This window comes from Panthera uncia, chromosome D2 (assembly GCF_023721935.1).
Source record: "Panthera uncia isolate 11264 chromosome D2, Puncia_PCG_1.0, whole genome shotgun sequence".
Classification (NCBI taxonomy): domain Eukaryota; kingdom Metazoa; phylum Chordata; class Mammalia; order Carnivora; family Felidae; genus Panthera; species Panthera uncia.
Genome location: NC_064818.1, coordinates 74,606,516 through 74,627,763, shown reverse-complemented (window position 1 = coordinate 74,627,763; position 21,248 = coordinate 74,606,516). Strand labels below are relative to the sequence as shown.

The 21,248-nt window shown below is 38.5% G+C and overlaps 1 protein-coding gene across 2 annotated transcripts in view; it reads right to left on the bottom strand.

Moving 5' to 3' along the window:
* Window positions 1-21,248, bottom strand: part of WDR11 (WD repeat domain 11) — a 67,692-nt gene that overhangs the window by 37,245 nt on the left and 9,199 nt on the right. For both annotated transcript variants that reach the window (XM_049645848.1, XM_049645849.1), the window contains exons 5-11: window positions 20,609-20,795; window positions 17,954-18,119; window positions 17,413-17,527; window positions 16,162-16,357; window positions 15,762-15,865; window positions 11,935-12,111; window positions 8,656-8,740 (exon numbers count right to left, since the gene is read on the bottom strand). In XM_049645848.1, the coding sequence (XP_049501805.1) occupies window positions 8,656-8,740; window positions 11,935-12,111; window positions 15,762-15,865; window positions 16,162-16,357; window positions 17,413-17,527; window positions 17,954-18,119; window positions 20,609-20,795 (1,030 nt within the window). The remainder of the gene's footprint in view (window positions 1-8,655; window positions 8,741-11,934; window positions 12,112-15,761; window positions 15,866-16,161; window positions 16,358-17,412; window positions 17,528-17,953; window positions 18,120-20,608; window positions 20,796-21,248) is intronic.

Genomic DNA, 21,248 nt, shown 5'->3' with positions numbered 1-21,248 from the left:
CCCAGTGTGTACCCGTGACTGTGCTAGGTGCTGAGAGTACCACTGTGACATGAGTCGGGCCTTCTGGAACTTACGATCTAGCGGGGAAAAAAGACATTACATAAGTGTGTTCTTGATTCCTTATTACAAAAGACAGTGGGACGGAGTTCCACAGAAGCTTGTAAGAATCACACAGGATCTGGTCTCTGGGGCCTGCCGAGACCCAGAGGGCAAACAGGGTGCTGCCTGAAAGTCGAAACAACTTGAGGAAATAGTGCCACTGGCTGAGAGACGCTGCCCCGGATCATACTCTTTGAAGGGAGGCACCACACCATGCCTCTCCATGTGACAGGCACTCAGTACGTTCTGGCGGATTAAATGAAGGATATCCGAGGAAAGCCAGCGTTCCTCCTTGTGACTGTACCACACGCATTCGGCCTGTTTTCCCCGCTGTTTACAAGACATCCCAGTGCTGAGCGTAGAAGAGAACACGGAGTGGCTGCTTGCTTGTAATCAAGCACTGTGAGCTTGTTGCCTTTGAGCAGAGTCCGGCAGCAGCTTTTCTATCTGATTCCTACTGATCAACTGAAGAAAATAAAAATCAAGTTGGACTTCAAAGAAAACTAGATAAGGGCGGGATTATTTCTCAACGGAAAAGAATGAAAACTCTTGTCAAACAATAGCGAGCACCGCACTGCTCTCAGGATCAGAAAGTTGCTGTCCGGGTTTAATTACACACTGAGCTCTATTAAAAACTCCTAAGAAGAGCAGTTCACTTTCTGACTCAATCCAGGATGGTTCTGCTGGGATTAACCAGCGAACAACTGTAACCGCAGACTCTGTCACCAGGTATCTGCGGTTCTCCCGGGCCTGCCGCAGAGGCTACTTCTTGACACTTAGGTGACTGGCGGTCATGGGGGGTGGGGGACACCCACCTCGGGAAGGCCTTGAACTTCTACAATGCCAAGAAACTAACTTGGGCCAAATTACAGACAAAACAGAGATTATTTTATTTTCCAAAAACCACTCAATTTGCTCAAAGTAATAGTCAGTCAACGTTCTGAAAGTCATATAAACTGCTACTGTAGTAAGTTTTGACACTGAAAATGGTATTGTGCTTTATTATCATAAATGTAGCCTACTGGACAAAGGCACAAACCAATAATAAACTTAAAAAAAATGGAGCACATTTGTGTGATCATTCACAAATCAGCCTGAGTAGCACATCCATTATTTGGTATTGCAAGTAACACTTTATAATTCAGCATCACTCAATAACAAACATTATCACAGCATGTGTAAGTCATGTACTTAGTGACATATACCACATGACTAATCCAGGATAACAAATCTCATTTAAAACTAATAGCTTGATCCCTCCGACGGGTCTGCCTCCCGCCTGGTGCCGCAGGGCCCCTCCCGCAGCGGACCAGCAAAGGCAAAGCGAGCCGAGCCTGCCCCTCCTGCCCCTGTGCACCTTGCAGATCCACCCCGGCTGATACGCCAGATCCCATCCAAGCAGCACCACAAGCCTGGCAGGGTGTAAGTAGCCCAGACAGGGGCCACGCCACTCCACAGTGAGTCCTGTCTCCGGGAGAGGGGAAGCTAAGGTACACACCAGTCGGACTGTGGCCCCAGCGGTGGGCTGGGGGCAGACATCAGGTCTGACTGCGGCCCCGCCCACCAACGCAAGTAACTCCAGACAGCACAGGGGAAGTGCCCTGCAGATCCGTGCCACTCCAGGGACTATCCAAAATGACGAAACAGAAGAATTCTCCTCAAAAGAAACTCCAGGAAGTAGCGACAGCTAACGAACTGATCAAAAACGATTTAAGCAATGTAACAGAAAATGAATTTAAAATAATAGTCATAAAATTAATCACTGGGCTTGAAAAAAGTATAGAGGACAGCAGAGAATCTATTGCTACAGAGATCAAGGGACTAAGAAACAGAAAGGAGGAGCTAAAAATGCTATAAATGAGCTGCAAAATAAAATGGAGGCGACCACAGCTCGGATTGAAGAGGCAGAGGAGAGAATAGGTGAATTAGAAGATAAAATTATGGAAAAAGAGGAAGGTGAGAAAAAGAGAGATAAAAAAATCCAGGAGTATGAGGGGAGAATTAGAGAACTAAATGATGTGATAAAACGCAGTAATATACACATAATTGGGATTCCAGAGGAGGAAGAGAGAGAGAAAGGTGCTGAAGGTGTACTTGAAGAAATCATAGCTGAGAACTTCCCTAATCTGGGAAGGAAAAAGGCACTGAAATTCAAGAGGCACAGAGAACTCCCTTCAGATGTGACTTGAATCGATCTTCTGCACGACATATCATAGTGAAAATGGCAAAATACAAGGATAAAGAGAAAATTCTGAAAGCAGCTAGGGATAAACATGCTCTAACATATAAAGGGAGACCAATGAGACTAGTGATGGATCTATCTACTGAAACTTGGCATGCCAGAAAGGAATGGCAAGAAATCTTCAATGTGATGAACAGAAAAAATATGCAGCCAAGAATCCTTTATCCAGCAAGTCTGTCATTTAGAATAGAAGGAGAGATAAAGGTCTTCCCAAACAAACAAAAACTGAAGGAATTCATCACCACTAAAACAGCCCTACAAGATTTCCTAAGGGGGATCCTGTGAGACAAAGTACCAGAGACATCACTACAAGCATGAAACCTACAGATATCACAATGACTCTAAATCCGTATCTTTCTATAATGACACTGAATGTAAATGGACTAAATGCTCCAACCAAAAGACATAGGGTATCAGAATGGATAAAAAAACAAGACCCATCTATTTGCTGTCTACAAGACTCATTTTAGACCTGAGGGCACCTTAAGATTGAAAGTGAGGGGATGGAGAACTATCATGCTACTGGAAGTCAAAAGAAAGCTGGAGTAGCTTATATCAGACAAAATAGACTTTCAATTAAAGGCTGTAACAAGAGATGAAGAAGGGCATTATATAATAATTACAGGGTCTATCCATCAGGAAGAGCTAACAATTACAAATGTCTATGCGCCAAATACGGGAGCCCCAAATACATAAAACAGTTAATCACAAACATAAGCAACCCTATTGATAAGAATGTGGTAATTGCAGGGGACTTTAATACTCCACTTACAACAATAAATAGATCATCTAGACACAATATCAATAAAGAAACAAGGGCCCTGAATGATACATTGGATCAGATGGACTTGACAGATTATTTAGAACTCTGCATCCCAAAGCAACAGAATATACTTTCTTCTTGAGTGCACATGGAACATTCTCCAAGATACATCACATACTGGGTCACAAAACAGCCCTTCATAAGTATATAAGAATTGAGATCATACCATGCATACTTTCAGACCACAATGCTATGAAGCTTGAAATCAACCACAGGAAAAAGTCTGGAAAACCTCCAAAAGCATGGAGGTTAAAGAACACCCTACTAAAACATGAATGGGTCAACCAGGCAATTAGAGGAGAAATTAAAAAATATATGGAGACAAATGAAAATGAAAATACAACAATCCAAACGCTTTGGGAGGCAGCAAAGGCAGTCCTGAGAGGAAAATACATTGCAATCCAGGCCTATCTCAAAAAACAAGAAAAATCCCAAATACAAAATCTAACAGCGCACCTAAAGGAAATAGAAGCAGAACAGCAGAGACACCCCAAACCCAGCAGAAGAAGAGAAATAATAAAGATCAGAGCAGAAATAAACAATATAGAATCTAAAAAAACTGTAGAACAGATCAATGAAACCAAGAGTTGGTTTTTTGAAAAAATAAATAAAATTGATAAACCTCTAGCCAGGCTACTGATAAAGAAACGGGAGATGACCCAAAAAGATAAAATCATGAATGAAAATGGAATTATTACAACCAATCCCTCAGAAATACAAGCAATTATCTGCGAATACTATGAAAAACTATATGCCAACAAACTGGACAACCTGGAAGAAATGGACAAATTCCTAAACACCCACACACTTCCAAAACTCACACAGGAAGAAATAGAAAGCTTAAACAGACCCATAACCAGCAAAGAAATTGAATCAGTTATCAAAAATATCAAAAATCCCAACAAGTAAGAGTCCAGGACCAGATGGCTTCCCAGGGGAATTCTACCAGACATTTAAAGCAGAGATAATACCTATCCTTCTCAAGCTGTTCCAAAAAAATAGAAAGGGAAGGAAAACTTCCAGACTCATTCTATGAAGCCAGTATTACTGTAATTCCTAAACCAGACAGAGACCCAGCAAAAAAAAAGAGAACTACAGGCCAATATCCCTGATGAATATGGATGCAAAAATTCTCAAGATACTAGCAAATCAAATTCAACAGCATATAAAAAGAATTATTCACCATGATGAAGTGGGACTCATTCCTGCCCTGCAGGGCTGGTTCAACATTCGCAAATCAATCAGTGTGATACATCACATTAATAAAAGAAAAGATAAGAACCATATGATCCTGTCAATCGATGCAGAAAAAGCATTTGACAAGATTCAGCATCCTTTCTTAATAAAAACCCTCGAGAAAGTCGGGGTAGAAGGAACATACTTAAAGATCATAAAAGCCATTTATGAAAAGCCCACAGCTAACATCATCCTCAATGGGGAAAAACTGAGAGCTTTTTCCCTGAGATCAGGAACACGACAGGGATGCCCACTCTCACTGCTGTTGTTTAATATAGTGTTGGAAGTTCTAGCATCAGCAATCAGACAACAAAAGGAAATCAAAGGCATCAAAATTGGCAAAGATGAAGTCAAGCTTTCGCTTTTTGCAGATGACATGATATTATACATGGAAAATCCGATAGACTCCACCAAAAGTCTGCTAGAACTGATACATGAATTCAGCAAAGTCGCAGGATACAAAATCAATGTAAAGAAATCAGTTGCATTCTCATACACTAATAATGAAGCAACAGAAAGACAAATAAAGAAACTGATCCCATTCACAAGTGCACCAAAAAGCATAAAATACCTAGGAATAAACCTAACCAAAGATGTAAAAGATCTGTATGCTGAAAACTATAGAAAGCTCATGAAGGAAATTGAAGAAGATATAAAGAAATGGAAAAACATTCCGTGCTCATGGATTGGAAGAATAAATATTGCTAACATGTCGATACTACCCAAAGCTATCTACACATTCGATGCAATCCCAATCAAACTTGCACCAGCATTTTTCTCCAAGCTAGAACAAGCAATCCTAAAATTTGTATGGAACCACAAAAGGCCCTGAATAGCCAAAGTAATTTTGAAGAAGACCAAAGCAGGAGGCATCACAATCCCAGACTTTAGCCTCTTCTACAAAGCTGTAATCATCAAGACAGCATGGTATTAGCACAAAAAACAGACACATAGACCAATGGAATAGAATAGAAACCCCAGAACTAGACCCACAAAAGTATGGCCAACTAATCTTTGACAAAGCAGGAAAGAACAGCCAATGGAAAAAAGATAGTGTCTTTAATAAATCGTGCTGGGAGAAATGGACAGCAACATGCAGAAGGATGAAACGAGACCACTTTCCTACACCATTCACAAAACAAACTCAAAATGGATAAAGGACCTGACTGTGAGACAGGAAACCTTCAAAACCCTAGAGGAGAAAGCAGGAAAAAACCTCTCTGACCTCAGCCACAGCAATTTCTTACTTGACACATCCCCAAAAGCAAGGGTTATAAAAGCAAAAATGAACTATTGGGACCTCATGAAGATAAAAAGCTTCTGCACAGCAAAGCTTTAAAAAATTAAAGCTTTTTTAATTAAAGGACCTCAAAAAATTAAAAACAATCAACAAAACTAAAAGGCAGACAGTGGAATGGGAAAAGATATTTGCAAATGAGTTATTGGACAAAGGGCTAGTATCCAAAATCTACAAAGAGCCCACCAGACTCCACACCCGAAAAACAAATAATCCAGTGAAGAAATGGGCAGAAAACATGAATAGACACTTCTCTAAAGAAGACATCTGTATGGCCAACAGGCACATGAAAAGATGCTCAACATCGCTCCTCATCAGGGAAATATGAATCAAAACCACACTGAAATACCACCTCACGCCGGTCAGAGTGGCTAAAATGAACAAATCAGGAGACTATAGATGCTGGAAGGATGTGGAGAAACGGGAACCCTCTTGCACTGTTGGTGGGAATGCAAACTGGTGTAGCCACTCTGGAAAACAGTGTGGAGGTTCCTCAAAAAATTAAAAATAGACCTACTCTATGACCCAGCAGTAGCACTGCTAGGAATTTACCCGAGGGATACAGGAGTGCTGATGCATAGGGGCACTTGTACCCCAATGTTTATAGCAGCACTCTCAACAACAGCCAAAGTATGGAAAGAGCCTAAATGTCCATCAACTGATGAATGGATAAAGAAATTGTGGTTTATATACTCAATGGAATACTACGTAGCAATGAGAAAGAATGAAATATGGCCTTTTGTAGCAACACGGATGGAACTGGAGAGTGTTACGCTCAGTGAAATAAGTCATACAAAAAAAGACAGATACCATATGTTTTCATTCTCATGTGGATCCTGAGAAACTTAACAGAAGACCATGGGGGCGGGGAAGGGAAAATAATGTTAGAGAGGGAGGGAGCCAAACCATAAGAGACTCTTAAAAACTGAGAATGAACTGAGGGTTGATGGTGGGTGGGAGGGAGGGGAGGGTGGGTGATGGTTATTGAGGAGGGCACCTGTTGGGATGAGCACTGGGTGTTGTATGGAAACCAATTTGACAATAAATTTCATATTAAAAAAAATTAATAAACATTAAAATAAATAAATAAATAATAAATAAATAAATAAAATGAGATAAAATTAGTTTGCCATGGCTTTATAAAAAAAAAAAAACTAATAGCTTGCTGATAAACTAGCTATTGAGTCTTTATTAAAGATTTCAGTGTTCAGAAAAAAATGAAAATGACATGATTTTCCAGAAGCAGGTATATGAATCCCAGCTCAGTCAACATTTTTATCTTGTTGCCAAAATGTGTGCTACATGCATTTTTTTAGCTGGAGATGTAGCCCATGTACTATAAATAAAGGTCAGTTCTGAAGCTTGAAACACCCAGGTTAAATTCCATCTACTGTTTCACACATTACAATACTGAGTTTTTTCTGTAAAATGGGAATAAAAATAGTGCCTACCACATAAAGTTGTAGTGGGGATACAATGAAATGGTCATGCAAAATATCAGCACTTAACACAATCCTCAGAACACATTGTGATTACATGGAGAGTCTGACTGGCTGGTGTCACCCACAGAAGGAAACACTACACAAAGGCAAGGGTGAAAGGGAATGTCAAGAGAAGAAATGCAGACAAGAAAGGGAGAGAGCAGGTATTAGCAGTGGCAGAAAGGTCTACCGGAAGAAAAGACGAACAAGAGCCTGAAATGGGCCAAACTCAGACCTGTGTCACTGCACCCGACACCCTAGTGATTTCTAAAGACATTACGACTCCACGGAAAGGTATTTAAGGGGCTGCTGGAGGGCACAGCATAAGGTGGCAACCAACAGTCATTTGGGCTGCACCACAAACAACACTTGAAGGCAATGTAAGCTTTTCTGGAACTTCCATCACAATCAGAAGTTGTGATACTTAAAGGGTTAACCCTTCCCCATTCGGAAAACACAATTAGTCAGAATAACGTGTTCACTTTTATCATCATACGAATTTACGATCATACGAATTTTAACATATGCGTGAGACCTATAATTATATAAAGTACAAAGGACAGAAAATAGCCTTTCTTATGTTTGTTAAAAGATCAAAAATGGTAGAAATGTGATAAATTTATATTATACATGCATAACTTCACAATCCATCTTTGCTGGGGCAAAGAAAAGCAGTCATGCCATCAACAAAAGAAGTTATCTGGGCGCCTGGGTGGCTCAGTCGGTTGAGTGACCGACTTTGGCTCAGGTCACAATCTTACGGTTCGTGAGTTCGAGCCCTGCATCGGGGTCTGTGCTGACAGCTCAGAGCCTGAAGCCTGCTTCAGATTCTGTGTCTTCCTCTCTCTCTGCCCCTCCCCCACTCATGCTCTGTCTGTCTCTGTCTCAGAAATAAACATTTCCAAAAAAATTAAAAAAAAAAAAAAGCTACGGAGCAGATAATGCGCACACATTAAAACAGGAAGCAACCTTCTTCCCTTGGACATCTCTGAATGCACAGAACTCATAAAACACATCACCTCTCAAAATGAAAGAAGAAATGCCATACAGTTTGGTCCTTTCCTCATGGTGTTGAAACAAAAAACAAATCAGATTTGTTAATAATTAAAACAACTTGATTCAAATTTTTCAGGAACAGTCTTACTGATGGATCTCTATAGACATGAAAAACAAATCAGAGAAATATGAACAAGGAAATGCAGTGATATCTAGTGAGAGAATATCCTAGACTGTAGAAATAAGATGCAGCCATAAAAGGTAGAAAGAAAATTTCCCACTGCCTAATACCCTTTCACAAAGCAAACAATTAGTGCTCAGCCTTGATTAACATAACCATTACTCTAAACCTGAATAATCACTGTTCAAAGTTTCCAGGCAAATAATCACCTCTGCAGAGGATTCAATGTAGAAAATTCTACCAGAACTTTTTTCCAATATTCTTGTATTTGTGATGTCAATGTCACAACGACATACTCACTTGACTTCACAAGAGTGGACGCTTAACTCTTTGTGCAGCAGCCCACTGGTGAGATGGTACACCAGGACAGAACCATTACTTGTACCTATCGAAATGATGTAAAAGAAGGGTATTAATCTAATGGGAGTTCCAGATCTTTCCAACAAGTCTTTTCTCAAGATTTTCATCATTTTATAAATTTACCTTTTCTAAAAGGAACCCAAGCTATGAGTGAAGAAAGAGTTAATTTCTCTGTCTTCTCTCTTCTCAAAAAATCTTACATGGTCTGAATCTTACCTAAATCCAGTCTTTACAGAAAGACTTCAAAACTCTAACTCAATACACACAGGATTTGAAGAAGCATTTTGCTGAGCTTTTTTATACATGAGAACTCATACTTTCTGAGATTTGGAGTGTTTACTATATAGCTGGTCCTCAAAAAGGCAACCTAGCAGAACTCATTAAGCAGGACTTTTGCATTCTTCTTTACAAAGATTTTTTTGTTTTGTCTTTTACATTACATAAATCATAGAGATGGTCAAGTATGGCGGTTCACTGTGGATTACAAGCCTGAGGTCAAGCTCTGGCTCTGTCTTACAGTCTTACAAATCACCTACCTATACTAATCTGTGTTCTTAATCCCATAGAAAATCTATGTGCTGGAGAGTAAATTAGAAGACATATTTTAAACACTTAGTATAGTACCTAGCACAAACTAAGTACTATTTCTGTTATCAGTGTAATTTTGGTTTATAGTTATTATTATGCCTAATGCTTTTCATGGTCTCAGGTAGTGTGTATGTCTAAAATTTAATTTGAAGGGACATGGCCATACTTAAAAAAGTAAAGTTTCAGTCCTTAAAATGTTTTTATAAATGAAGCCAGAAAAGTCAACAATATAACTTGTTGGCCAATCACTTTCTCGCTGCGCATGACTTAAAAAAATGAATGGATTCATGCGAAGTAATCGAATGTAGAAATAATAGAATAATAATAATAAAAGAAGTAAAAATGCTAGGTAAGCTCCAATTTTAGCTCACCTGCTGAATAAAGCTTCATTAAATATCTTATAAAATTATTTTAGGAAAACACACTATCATACTTGGGTGCATTTATCATCTATTCCACAATAATTAGTCACTTCTAGCGCTGAGACAATATCTAAAAAATTACTAAAATCTTTCAATTAACATCTTCATAATAATCAAATGATTTCTATATTCTGCAAGTTTTGATGATGCTGAACCTATGATCTAATCTTCTAGGGGTGCTATAGGAGGAAGAATTCCACAGTGGAAGTCTGCCTCTTTTCCCCTAGTGACTCTACAAAAGCTTAGGCACTTATTTATGTTTTTTCCTTTTACTTTGTGATTGTATTAAACTCAATAAATGACTTGACTGTCACGACATACCAGTACAATAGAGCTTCTTCTACAATAGAAACCTCAGATCCTGGGGCACCTGGGTGTCTCAGTCGGTTAAGCATCCAAATCTTGATTTCAGCCCAGGTCATGATCTCACGGGTTCGTGAGTTTGAGCCCCACATCAGGCTCTGTGGTGACAGTGTAGCGTCTGCTTGAGATTCTGTCTCCCTCTCTCTCTGCCCTCGCCCTCTCCCCCCCACCCCCTTGCTCACTCGCTCTCCCAAAATAAATAAAAATAAACTTAAAAGAAGTTGTAAAAAAAATTTTTAAAAAAGAGAGAAATCTCAGATCCCGACTCAGCTCTTATTATTTAGCTGTGCCAAGAAGTAATTTTCTCCAAGAAATTGACCAAATCCTATTTCACAAATTAGGTATACTGACACTGTACATGCACGTCCATATAATGTACACTGACAAATTCCAATTAAAATTTCTATAAGAGGCTTAATAGTTTCTGAAGCAAAAACTAAATATTTGATTTACATAAATGTGGACACATGTACACACAGACTCCCAAACCTTAAAACGCAAACCACTTTTGGAAGACAGTGATAGGAAAAATGGGAAAATCCGAACACTGACAAATAGAATTACTCCAGTGAGCCTTCAGTACTCACAAGTCAACTGTTAGCTGAGACGCTGAGACATCCTAGCAACAAAATAACTGTGGGTCAGGTTTTCACTTTAGGATAAAAAAAAAAAAATCACAAATCGTGTTACAGGCCCAGAGTGAAAGCCAGAAGCCAACCAACAGCCTCTTAAGAAAAAATGTTGACAATTTCAAATGAATATACTTTTTGAAATTATAGAGAAATGGACTTTAACCTTATATACTTAATAGCAAATTAAAATTTGCTTTCCTCTATAAAGGAAGTTAGGTTACTCACATTACTATAAGTTAATGTGACAGCAAGTTGAAACCCAGACCAATTTTCTATCTATAATACAAAACTTTGCAATTTCAACCCAAAAGGCAAATCTTATTTTAGAGAGACCACAGTCACTTTAAACAACATTTCATACATAATTCATACCAGATGAAGAGCACTGCTATCATTAAAATACTAGCTATGATTATGTTATTCATTAACAAAAACCCAAAACAAAACGACATGCACAGAATAAGCCTTGGGTAGTCCAAATGAAGACAAGGAATCTGGATTCAGCATCACACAGGGATTATCCTCTTAACATTTCAGAAAGATACCCATTGTGTCAGGGGCTCTATCACCCAGGGTCAGGTGGAGGAGTGAACACTGCGATCAAAATGAATGAATAGGGGCGCCTGGATGGCTTGGTAGGTTCTTGGTTTGGGCTCAGGTCATGATCTCACAATTCATGAGTTCTAGCCCTACAGTGGGCTCCACACTAACAGCGCAGGGCCTTCTCGGGATTCTCTCTCTTTCTGCCCCTACCCTGTGCTCACACTCTCTCTCTCAAAATAAATGAACTTAAAAAATTTTTAAATTAAATTAAATGACTAAAAAGGGTGGCTTAAAAGGACAGAAAAAAGAAAAAAAATGTTAAGTTTATTTTTATTTTGAGAAGAGATAGAGAGCAAGCAGGGGAGGGGCACAGAGAGAGGGAGACAGAATCCCAAGCAGACCCCACGCTGTCAGCAGAGCCTGACGCGGGGCTCAGACTCACACAGTGAGAGATCATGACCTGAGTCGAAGTCAAGAGTTGGACTCTTAACTGACCGAGCCACCCAGGCGCCCCAAGAAGCAAAGTATTTTAAGATGTGTACATACGTGATTCACTGGGCCTCTTCCTCCTTATCCTCAAAGAAAGGATTTTCCAGTAACCAGCAAACTTAAATGTCTTACAAACGAAAGGAGGCATGAAGGACTAAAAAAAGAACAGGTCCAATACGCACCAACAGCAAGCAGTGGCTGATACACCTTGATGTTTTTTGTGGTCAGCGGCGGGCACATGCGGATGGCGAACTGAGGTGAGGGCAGCCCTGAAAGCAGTCCCGTCAGCAGGAACCTGAGGTGCACTTCCTGCAGAACGGGGCCTTTAGGATGCTCCTCCCCGGCGATGGCGCTTTGTCCTGATCGGTAATCAAAAATACAAACATATTCGTTATAACGTATGCTGAAAGGTAAAGAAACTTTTCAGTGGAAATGCTCTTCAGACCTACAGGGTATCACGCAGCACCCGAGGGGCTACAGCTGAACAGTGGCTCTGTACTTGGCTATGGGACTTACACTGCACCGTCTACCATCTCAGAGGACAGACCACTCTGGAGTACTGCTGTCCGGACTTCAGGGACCTGTCATCTAAGAAGCATGATTTCAGCCTGAGTTCCGGGTACGAGGACACCAAACAAAGCCAATGAGGGGACCTGGGTTCGAGAGCAGCTTCTACGGAGTGGGATATTGCAGTACATTCCCACCTTACCGCCTGCCTTTTAAAAATTTTTTTTTTAATGTTTATTTATTTTTTGAGAGAGACAGAGACAGAGCAGGAGCAGGGGAGGGGCACAGAGAGGGGGAGACAGAATCCGAAACGGGCTCCAGGCTCCGAGCTGTCAGCACAGAGCCCGACGCAGGGCTCGAACCCACAAACCATGAGATCATGACCTGAGCCGAAGTCGGACGCCCAACCGACTGAGCCACCCAGGCGCCCCCCGCCTGCCTTTTTAAAGGGTTGCTTTTCAAACTGATGCACTTGCTCAAGTATACATAAAATAGTAATCGCCTACTGCAGGTTCAAAGAACCCATCTAGATTTCTAATGGGAAATCTCAGTGTGTCAATGTAATTATAAAATTTAAGCCTTATAATTAAATACTTCATATATAAACATATAAAATAACATACATAAATAAGTTATATATGTTACATACAAACATGAGAATATATGTTAATATATGGTATAAATAATGTGTAAACTGTCATGGTTGACAGTTAGATGGGCATTATTTTCAGATATAGCATTTATACTTAGGTTATTAAGTCTCAAACTAAAAAGATTCGGTAAAACCATTTTAACAAAACGTGAATATGAAGAGTACAACAAAATCAAGACCACTCACTAAAAAGAGTATAATATACAAATTTTCTTCCTATAAACCACTACTGAATACCGGGACATAGTCGTCAAGAACACATAGTAAAGGATACATGAGTGTGGGTGTGTGTAGACACATACATATACATATGTATGCACACACCACACATACACTGTGAAAGGGGAAAATGTAAATAATTACTGTAAGTGGATGATGGGACTCTGAATGTTGACTATAACTTTCTGAAGCTATAAAGTCGTTTTAATAAAGCGACACTTTAAAATTCGTAAGACGTACAGGAAAAATGGCCATCAATTTAATCCAAATAAAATGATCCCTTAAGATCAGTGATACAATTGATATCAGCCTTTGGTAACAAAAAACAGAGTCTAAAGGAATGTGAAGTTCAACATATAGGTACCATGTTTACCAACCCTCTGTAGCTTGGAGTTGACTTCTGAGAATGGCCATATTTTTCTTCAAACTTCTCCCATAGAGGCAGTTCACAAGGTAGGGCAGATTAGGTCTTAAAAAGCAGCAGGCTTTACCCAATGAATATAAATCAGGCCTCTGTATTTAAATGAATTGCTTTCAATTATCACTAAGGACATAGTGAATTTCAAATTAAAAGTTTAATTAAAAGTTTTAATTAAAATGTTTTCAAGTAACAAAGCTTTATTTATTTAATGCTTTTAAATCAACTACATTGTCAGGAATTGTATACAATCCGTATCCTTTTGTCTCTTAAAAAAATGTAATTTATATCACTTAGATACCTAAACAGCATGAAATTTCAGCCTCCTGTGGGCTTCATATTCCTGATTAGTTCTATGCATGGGTGTTTATAATTCTTCTCACTTTAATATTTTATATTAAGTGAAGACAAGGTCAATTAACTCAGCAAACTGTGTTACTGACAAAATGAATTCTGCAAAACAAGTATGTGTCTAAACTTCCTCATATGGATTATGTTTGGAAGATGAGGAGAAAGAATTTTAAATATACACGTTAGTGCCATTGAGCAAAAGGATTTTGCAAGTGGGAAGAATCGTGAGAAAAGCAAGGACTGGAGAAGTCAGGTCTTGCCTAAGATCACAGTAGAGCAGCCAGGACTGGAAGTCATGGCCAAGGAGCAGATTCCAGACTGGGTGACTGGGCTCACATGGGGGCTTTTCCACTTACTGGCTGTGTGGTTTGGGACAAGTTTTTTAAATCTCTCTGGGTCTCAGTTCCCACTTACATAAAATAGAAATAATAATAGTATTACCCACCTTGCAGGGTTATTAAGGTAACATGCAGGGCATTTAGCACAGCACCAATAAATGTCATCTCTGATTTAAAAAGAAAAATTTTTTTAAACTTTTATTCATTTTTGAGAGACAGAGCACAAGTGGGGGAGGGGCAGAGAGAGAGCGAGACACAAAATCCGAAGCAGGCTCCAGGCTCCCAGCTGTCAGCACAGAGCCCAACGTGGGGCTCGAACCCACAGACCGTGAGATCATGACCTGAGCTGGGTGTCAGATGCTTAACCAACTGAGCCACTCAGGTGCCCCAAATGTCATCTCTGATTAAAAAGATTAATAAAGGAGGAGGGCCTGGGTAGCTCAGTTGGTTAAGCATCTGACACCCAGCTCAGGTCATGATCTGATGGTCCGTGGGTTCCGCTGCTCGTGCTCTGTCCCTCTCTCTCTCTCAAAAATAAATAAATGTTGAAAAAAAATTTTTTTTGAAGATTAATATGGTAATGTTCTTTCTAGCATAATCATCATCAGCATTAAAAAAAAACCTACTAAACAATATCAACTTTATGAATAACGGTACAGAAAATCCTTTATGAGCCAGAGCCATAATTTTCAAAGAACTAGACATCAAAACTCTTTAGCATATTTACAATTTCTAGTTGTACAATATTTGAAATCATAAATCGTCATTCTGCCTTTAGTATATACTGACCCTATAATACTTAAATAACTCTGAAACAATATGTTATCTGTAATTAAATATTTGTTGAAAGAATCCCCAACATGAAAATTTTAAAATGTACATCTAAATGTTTGAAATAACCTTTTTCTAAAACTGCTCACTTTGTTCCTTCAACAAATGTATACTGCACATCTTGAATGTACAAGGCTCTTTGCTGAGTGCTTGGGATACAAAGTGGAATCAAACACTGACCCAAACTTACAGAGTTTATAATTTACCGGAGGAAACAAAATCACTACAGTCAACTGACCACTGTTAGGGACCACAAATGACCATTTAGGTCAGGCTAGGGAGACTAAAGAAAGCAACACTCCAGCTGAATCTTGAATCAGGAGTAGCAGAAAGGGAGAGAAAGAAAGTATGTGTTCAGAGTGAAGGGACCAGCCAGCATGAAGGCCCTGGGGAGGTAGGGCAGGACTCAGCACAGACTACATCTGGTATTTGGAGGCCTAATGTCATCCCCTTCATTTAAATCAGAATCTCTCATGAATGAACATTTTCTAATTCTAGTAACTGTAATGCTCATCTAGGCTTTTATGCTTAAATATTTCATACTCTCGGATTTATTGAGGGAAGAATGATTCCACATTTTAGTTTTCTCAAGTATTAACTTTGACTTTATAATAATTGCAAACCAGAGACTATTAATTTTGCCCTTCAAGAAGAATACCTAACCTAAACGTTAGAGGAAAGAAAATAGCTTACCAATCATGTTGTCTAAGGAGAGGTCTGGGAGTTTATTCTGTAGCACTCCTACAGGAATTCCACAGAAAGACACTGGTGAATATAAAGGTGACACACCAGAACTACTGCAAAGACATAACAATTACATGATTTCACATATTTAAAACCGACGTCACATTTCAGTAACTCAAATTACCAATTTCGGATCATGGCATTCTACCCACTTTTACAGTACCTATTCATCTTACCCACAGGCAAATTTCCCTGGCAGATTTACACAATTCCCTGATAATCTAAAGTCTGAATTCTCACTTTAAAAATATTTTCTGTAGGAAAAAAAGTCCCTGCTATTTTCATATGATTCTGGTAATCTTTTAAAAAGAGGAAACAAACCAGAAAATGATCCCGTTGATTCATTTACCTGTTCCGTGAGCTTCGGTTACAAACAGCAGACTTCAGCTCCCATATCATGACCCTGCCGTCACTCACAACGAGGGCAGCTGCATTCTCATTGACAGGACAACACACCATACTGAAGGGACGCACGGTTTTTGTCACCCTGATGGCATCGCATTGGCTTCGTAGATCATAGGTAAGTTCCTGGACAGGATCTGGATCTTAACACAGTATTGTTTTCTTTTAAATGGCAGAAAACAATCGCAACAGTATCACTACTATTTAGTTCAAATCAAACCTCAACTAAAAAGAACATCATTCCTTCACTAGGGCAGAGTCTGTCACACATGCCTTCTCCCTTTACAATTACTACTAATTTCAGAATACAAATATAATTCATTTAATGACGGTCTACGCCAAGTTTAATTTCCAAAATAAAAACTATATTCAGTATGGCTTGTTTTTTAGTATTTTTAAAAAAGAAAATAACTTTGAAAAAGGATCAACAGTGATATGATTAAGTAATGTACAGTACACTATAGAGCATCATAATTTACAGTGGTCTATATAATGAGCCCGAAAATAATGGCTCTCTACAAAAGATGTGAAAGTCACCTTTGCCTTTATGTAGTACATCACTTTACAAAACACCGCTTTCATTCTCCAGGAGAAGACTGAAAATGACAACTGAGTACCCTGGTGACTTATTAACCTATGTCATTTTACAATGGAAATTCCTAAAGCACAGGTGAAGTCAGGGAGTGTAATAACAAAGGTATTTTACTGGGTCTACTTGTGCTGAAGAAAAATTCACAAAGATAATACCTACTTGGCTCATGGATACAATTGAGAAGGAATTACAAATCATTACTTTCTTTGCTGTGTAGGACGAACACTATTGTAACACCAAGAGATGAATCTTGGGCTTGTGCTTTTTTATGCCTCATATTATGACCATATTCTATTTTTTTTTTTAAGTTTATTTATTTTGAGAGAGACAGAGACAGCATGAATGGGAGAGGGGCACAGAGAGAGAGAGAGAGAGAGAGAGAGAGAGAGAGAGACAGAGAGACAGAGAGACAGACAGAGAGAGAGACAGAGAATCCCAAGCAGGTTCTGTGTTGTCAGTGTGGAGCCCGATCCAGGGCACAACCATATTCTACTTCTCAAGGCCAGGATTACCATTAACTCTATGCCTTGGCTGGTATCTGCCACATGAAGGTTTACGAAATTCTAAAGAAAAATACATTAATATTATTCTGAGATATAAACTCACCTGGCTCCTCATTTGAAGTGGTAAAAATGCTGTTATACGATCTTCGAACACGTAAAGTTATGCAACCATTTTCATGTAGGCAAAATAAACCATCTCGTTGAAAGCAGGGTATTACCTTTAAATAGATAATATAATCATTTTTAAAAACACAATAGATTAAAGAGTATATACTGGGAAGCTCAGAACTCATATTTAGAGAATATGGGCAAAAAAAAAATAAAAGGAAAACAAAAATACACACATAATCTCCAAGCCTTAAACTAAATGAACATTCAAAAACTCCACTTATATACATAAAAAATTTGTCTTTGTCTAGGTAACTTAAACAGTTCAATACTTAGCTCCAGACCAGTCAGAAGAATTTCTAGGGTAAATCAAACCAATTGAAAGTGTAGAAAAATTGGAATATACGACAACATTGTTAATTTCTAAATAAACAGAAAAGAAAAGGTGGAACTAAGGACATTTCTACGATTATGTTTTTTCTTTCTATAACATTCATAATCAATTTTTGGGGATGTAATTTATAAATCACAGATACCTGCAGAAATGGAACTCCCGTTCGTTCTATTGCAATCACACCCACTGTTTGATTCACCTCAAGGTCAAGGATTAAAATCTCTCGAGGATAGAGTAACAACATGTGATTTCTTTTGGAAGGCAGATATGCCAACTGAAGGCAGTCATTGAGAGTTATAAATTCAGCACTGAAAAAAGTAAATGTATTTTAGGCATCAAGAAATGAGTCAAAGACTTTATTCATATCAAAAAAGCTAATAAAATACTGAATTTTGTCCTTTCCACAGAACTGTCAATGTGAATGTACAACTGTTTCCTGAAATGACCAACAGGGACTAGCATCTAAAATTATTTCTCTACTACATGCCAAAATCCAAATTTATGACAACAATATTGCATAGATTAGAGACATTTCTAAATTTCTGAGAAATTTAAAGTACGACGTCTGTAAGACGGTAGGTGACAAAACTGTACTGGCATTCATAAGAGAGTTTTATTCACTTATTTAAAAGTTTTAAATTTTGTTTACTTTACAGAGAAAGAGAGCATGAGTGAGGGGAGAGGGGCAGAGAAGGGGAAGAGAATCCCAAGCAGGCTCCATGCTCAGTGTGGAGCACAACGCAGGGCTCGATCCCACGACTCTGGGATCACAACCTGAGCCGAAATTGAGTCAGATGCTCAACCGACTAAGCCACCCAGCCGCCCCAGGAGTTTTATTTTTATTTTGCAATTAGAAGTACCAAACAGGGGCACCTGGGTGGCTCAGTCAGTTAAGCATCCGACTCTTTGGCTCAGATCATGATCTCACGGTCCATGGGCTAGGGCCCCACGTCGGGCCCCGTGCTGAGAGTGAAGCCCGCTTGGGATTCTCTCCTCTCTCCCCAGCTCGTGTGCTCTCTCTCAAATATTTAAAAAAAAAAAAAAAAAAAAAAAAAAAAGGTACCAGACAGACTGCTGAAATCAAGACTCAGCATCAAAACAAAAATAATTCAGCCAATTAGGGCCCCTGGATCAGGAGTCAATGAACTATCTGTACGGCCTTGGGCAAGTCACTTCCCCTCTGCCTTCATTCACTTTTAAGTGGTCTTAAATCTGTTTTGAAACAAAGTAGGGCATCATATTCACTTATCACAGCATTTTCTTCTGTGTAAATAAAATTAATAAAACTATATAACGATTGCAGAAGACTGTTCAAGAGACTCAAGAATCATTTTAGTCGTGACTTGCATATATTTAATCACAACTTTTCATATTAAACATATTTAAATAGGAATAAACATATAATTATGTGCTATTTTCCTTTTCTATAATGATTAAAATGTTTCAAATTAAAATAAAGTTAGGCTAGAGGACTAGAAGAGGGACAGAGCTTGCATTAAAATCCTGGCTCTGCCATTTCCTAGTTGGGCAAGCTTGAGGAACATATTTCAAACAATGTGGAACTCAATTTCCTCACTTATAAAATAGGCACCGTAATGCTGCCCAGAACTGTAGTTGGATATGTAATGATGGATGTGAACGCACCTGGAGTGGTTCTATTCGAAGGGACTAGGAATCCATTTCCCCAAATCATAACATAAAACAATTCAGACTTCAAAAGATGTATTTACAACACAGAATCAAAAAAAAAAAAAAAAAATAGAAAATTCTCTTAAGGCATTTAAGGAACAATCTTAAATTATTTCAGCACAGGGTGGGGGATAAATTAGTAAACGTAATCAGCCTATGGCTGAATACATAAAAATGATACTTATATATAAATTCAGAATATATTTGTAGAGCTATTTGTATTTTAGCACATATTTTTTCAGGTAATTAACCATAAAATCTAGAGAGAATAATTTTAGCACATTAAAAATAAGAGCCTTTTTAAAATGAATGCCAAAAAACTGCCAAAGCAATAAAAATACAAGAACAATCATAGCTCTCTAGGGAAAAAAAGGACTAAAATCTATTTCTAATGCATAAAATTAGCTACTTAAAATAAAATTTTATTCCGTTCCAATTTCTGAGATAAACAACAGGTAGCATTTACCAAATAAATGCTTGCTAAGTATCAGCCACTACATTAAGTACTTAAGTTACTGTATCTATTAATCCTTACAACGACCATCTAAAATCCTTTAGAACACTGTTTTAGAGATTGGGAGACTGAAATCTGAGCAACATTAAAGAATTTTCTGAGTCACACAGCTATACTGTTCCCTAGAATCCTGGCCCTTTACCAGTATAGGAAACATCTTCACATGTGTAAGAGAAACACACATATTTTAGCAGCTAATGAGACTGCACGGCATTTAAGTCAGGAAAATATATTTAAAATGAAAATCCAGCTTTTTCCCCCAAATTTTTAATGTACTCAACAGCCAACTTTAAAATCTTCATCTTATACTTTCAGAGATAAAAACAACTGAAGTCAAAAACTGTGATCTGTAAAAATTAGCGGGGGAGAGGTTAGCACAATGAATAGAAGTGAAGGAACCGTGTTTAATGCAGAATCTCCTCTTTGGGGAAGAGACAGAACATTCTCCTCCTGTAAATTCAAAACCAGAAATAAGAAAGGGGGAGGTAAAGGAGAAAACCAGTATAAGCACATCTTCAAAAATGATGCTGCATGAATGGATGGCAGATAAACGGTGAATAGATGAAGGTTATTAGTTTTACACTTGTAACTTACCTAGGTTTCTCTTGAGTAATTAAGATTTTTACTTTATTAAGAGCCTTCTTGGCCCCTGTGGCTGCAGCCAGCTTGTTATGAGCTGGACTGGAGTGTGGGCTGGATATGTAAACTTTTTTCCCAGGGCCCGAGGGAGGCTTGGCTGGAGAGAAGTCTGAGATGAATACAATACCCTCGCTGGTGAGTACTATATTGAGAGAAGCAAAACTCTGATTAAAGTTTAATCAAGTTTAGCACAGAGTTTTATTCCAATACAAGTCTGAAAGCAAGGTAATGGTAATTTTAGTAATATAGAACTGGCAGTGTAATGTAGTCATAACATAACTGGAATGTTCTCCAAGTTGAAGTCAAACAGGTGGTCCATTACAATTCATCGGAGGCCTCCAAGCTCAGTGTTTTAAATTAATGTTTTATATTAAAACGATACCAGACGGTTGCCGGCAGAAAAAACAAATGTTTGTTCTTCCAAATAAATTCAGTGCACGGACTTTCATTAAAAACCTTTCTTCATTATATCCGTTAACTTCAAAATCCAAAGACTTTTCAGAATATAAAATTCACAGAAGAAAAAAAAATCCCATATATAAGAGACTCTACATATCACACGTAGCTAAGTTCAAATATTTGATGTGTTATTAAT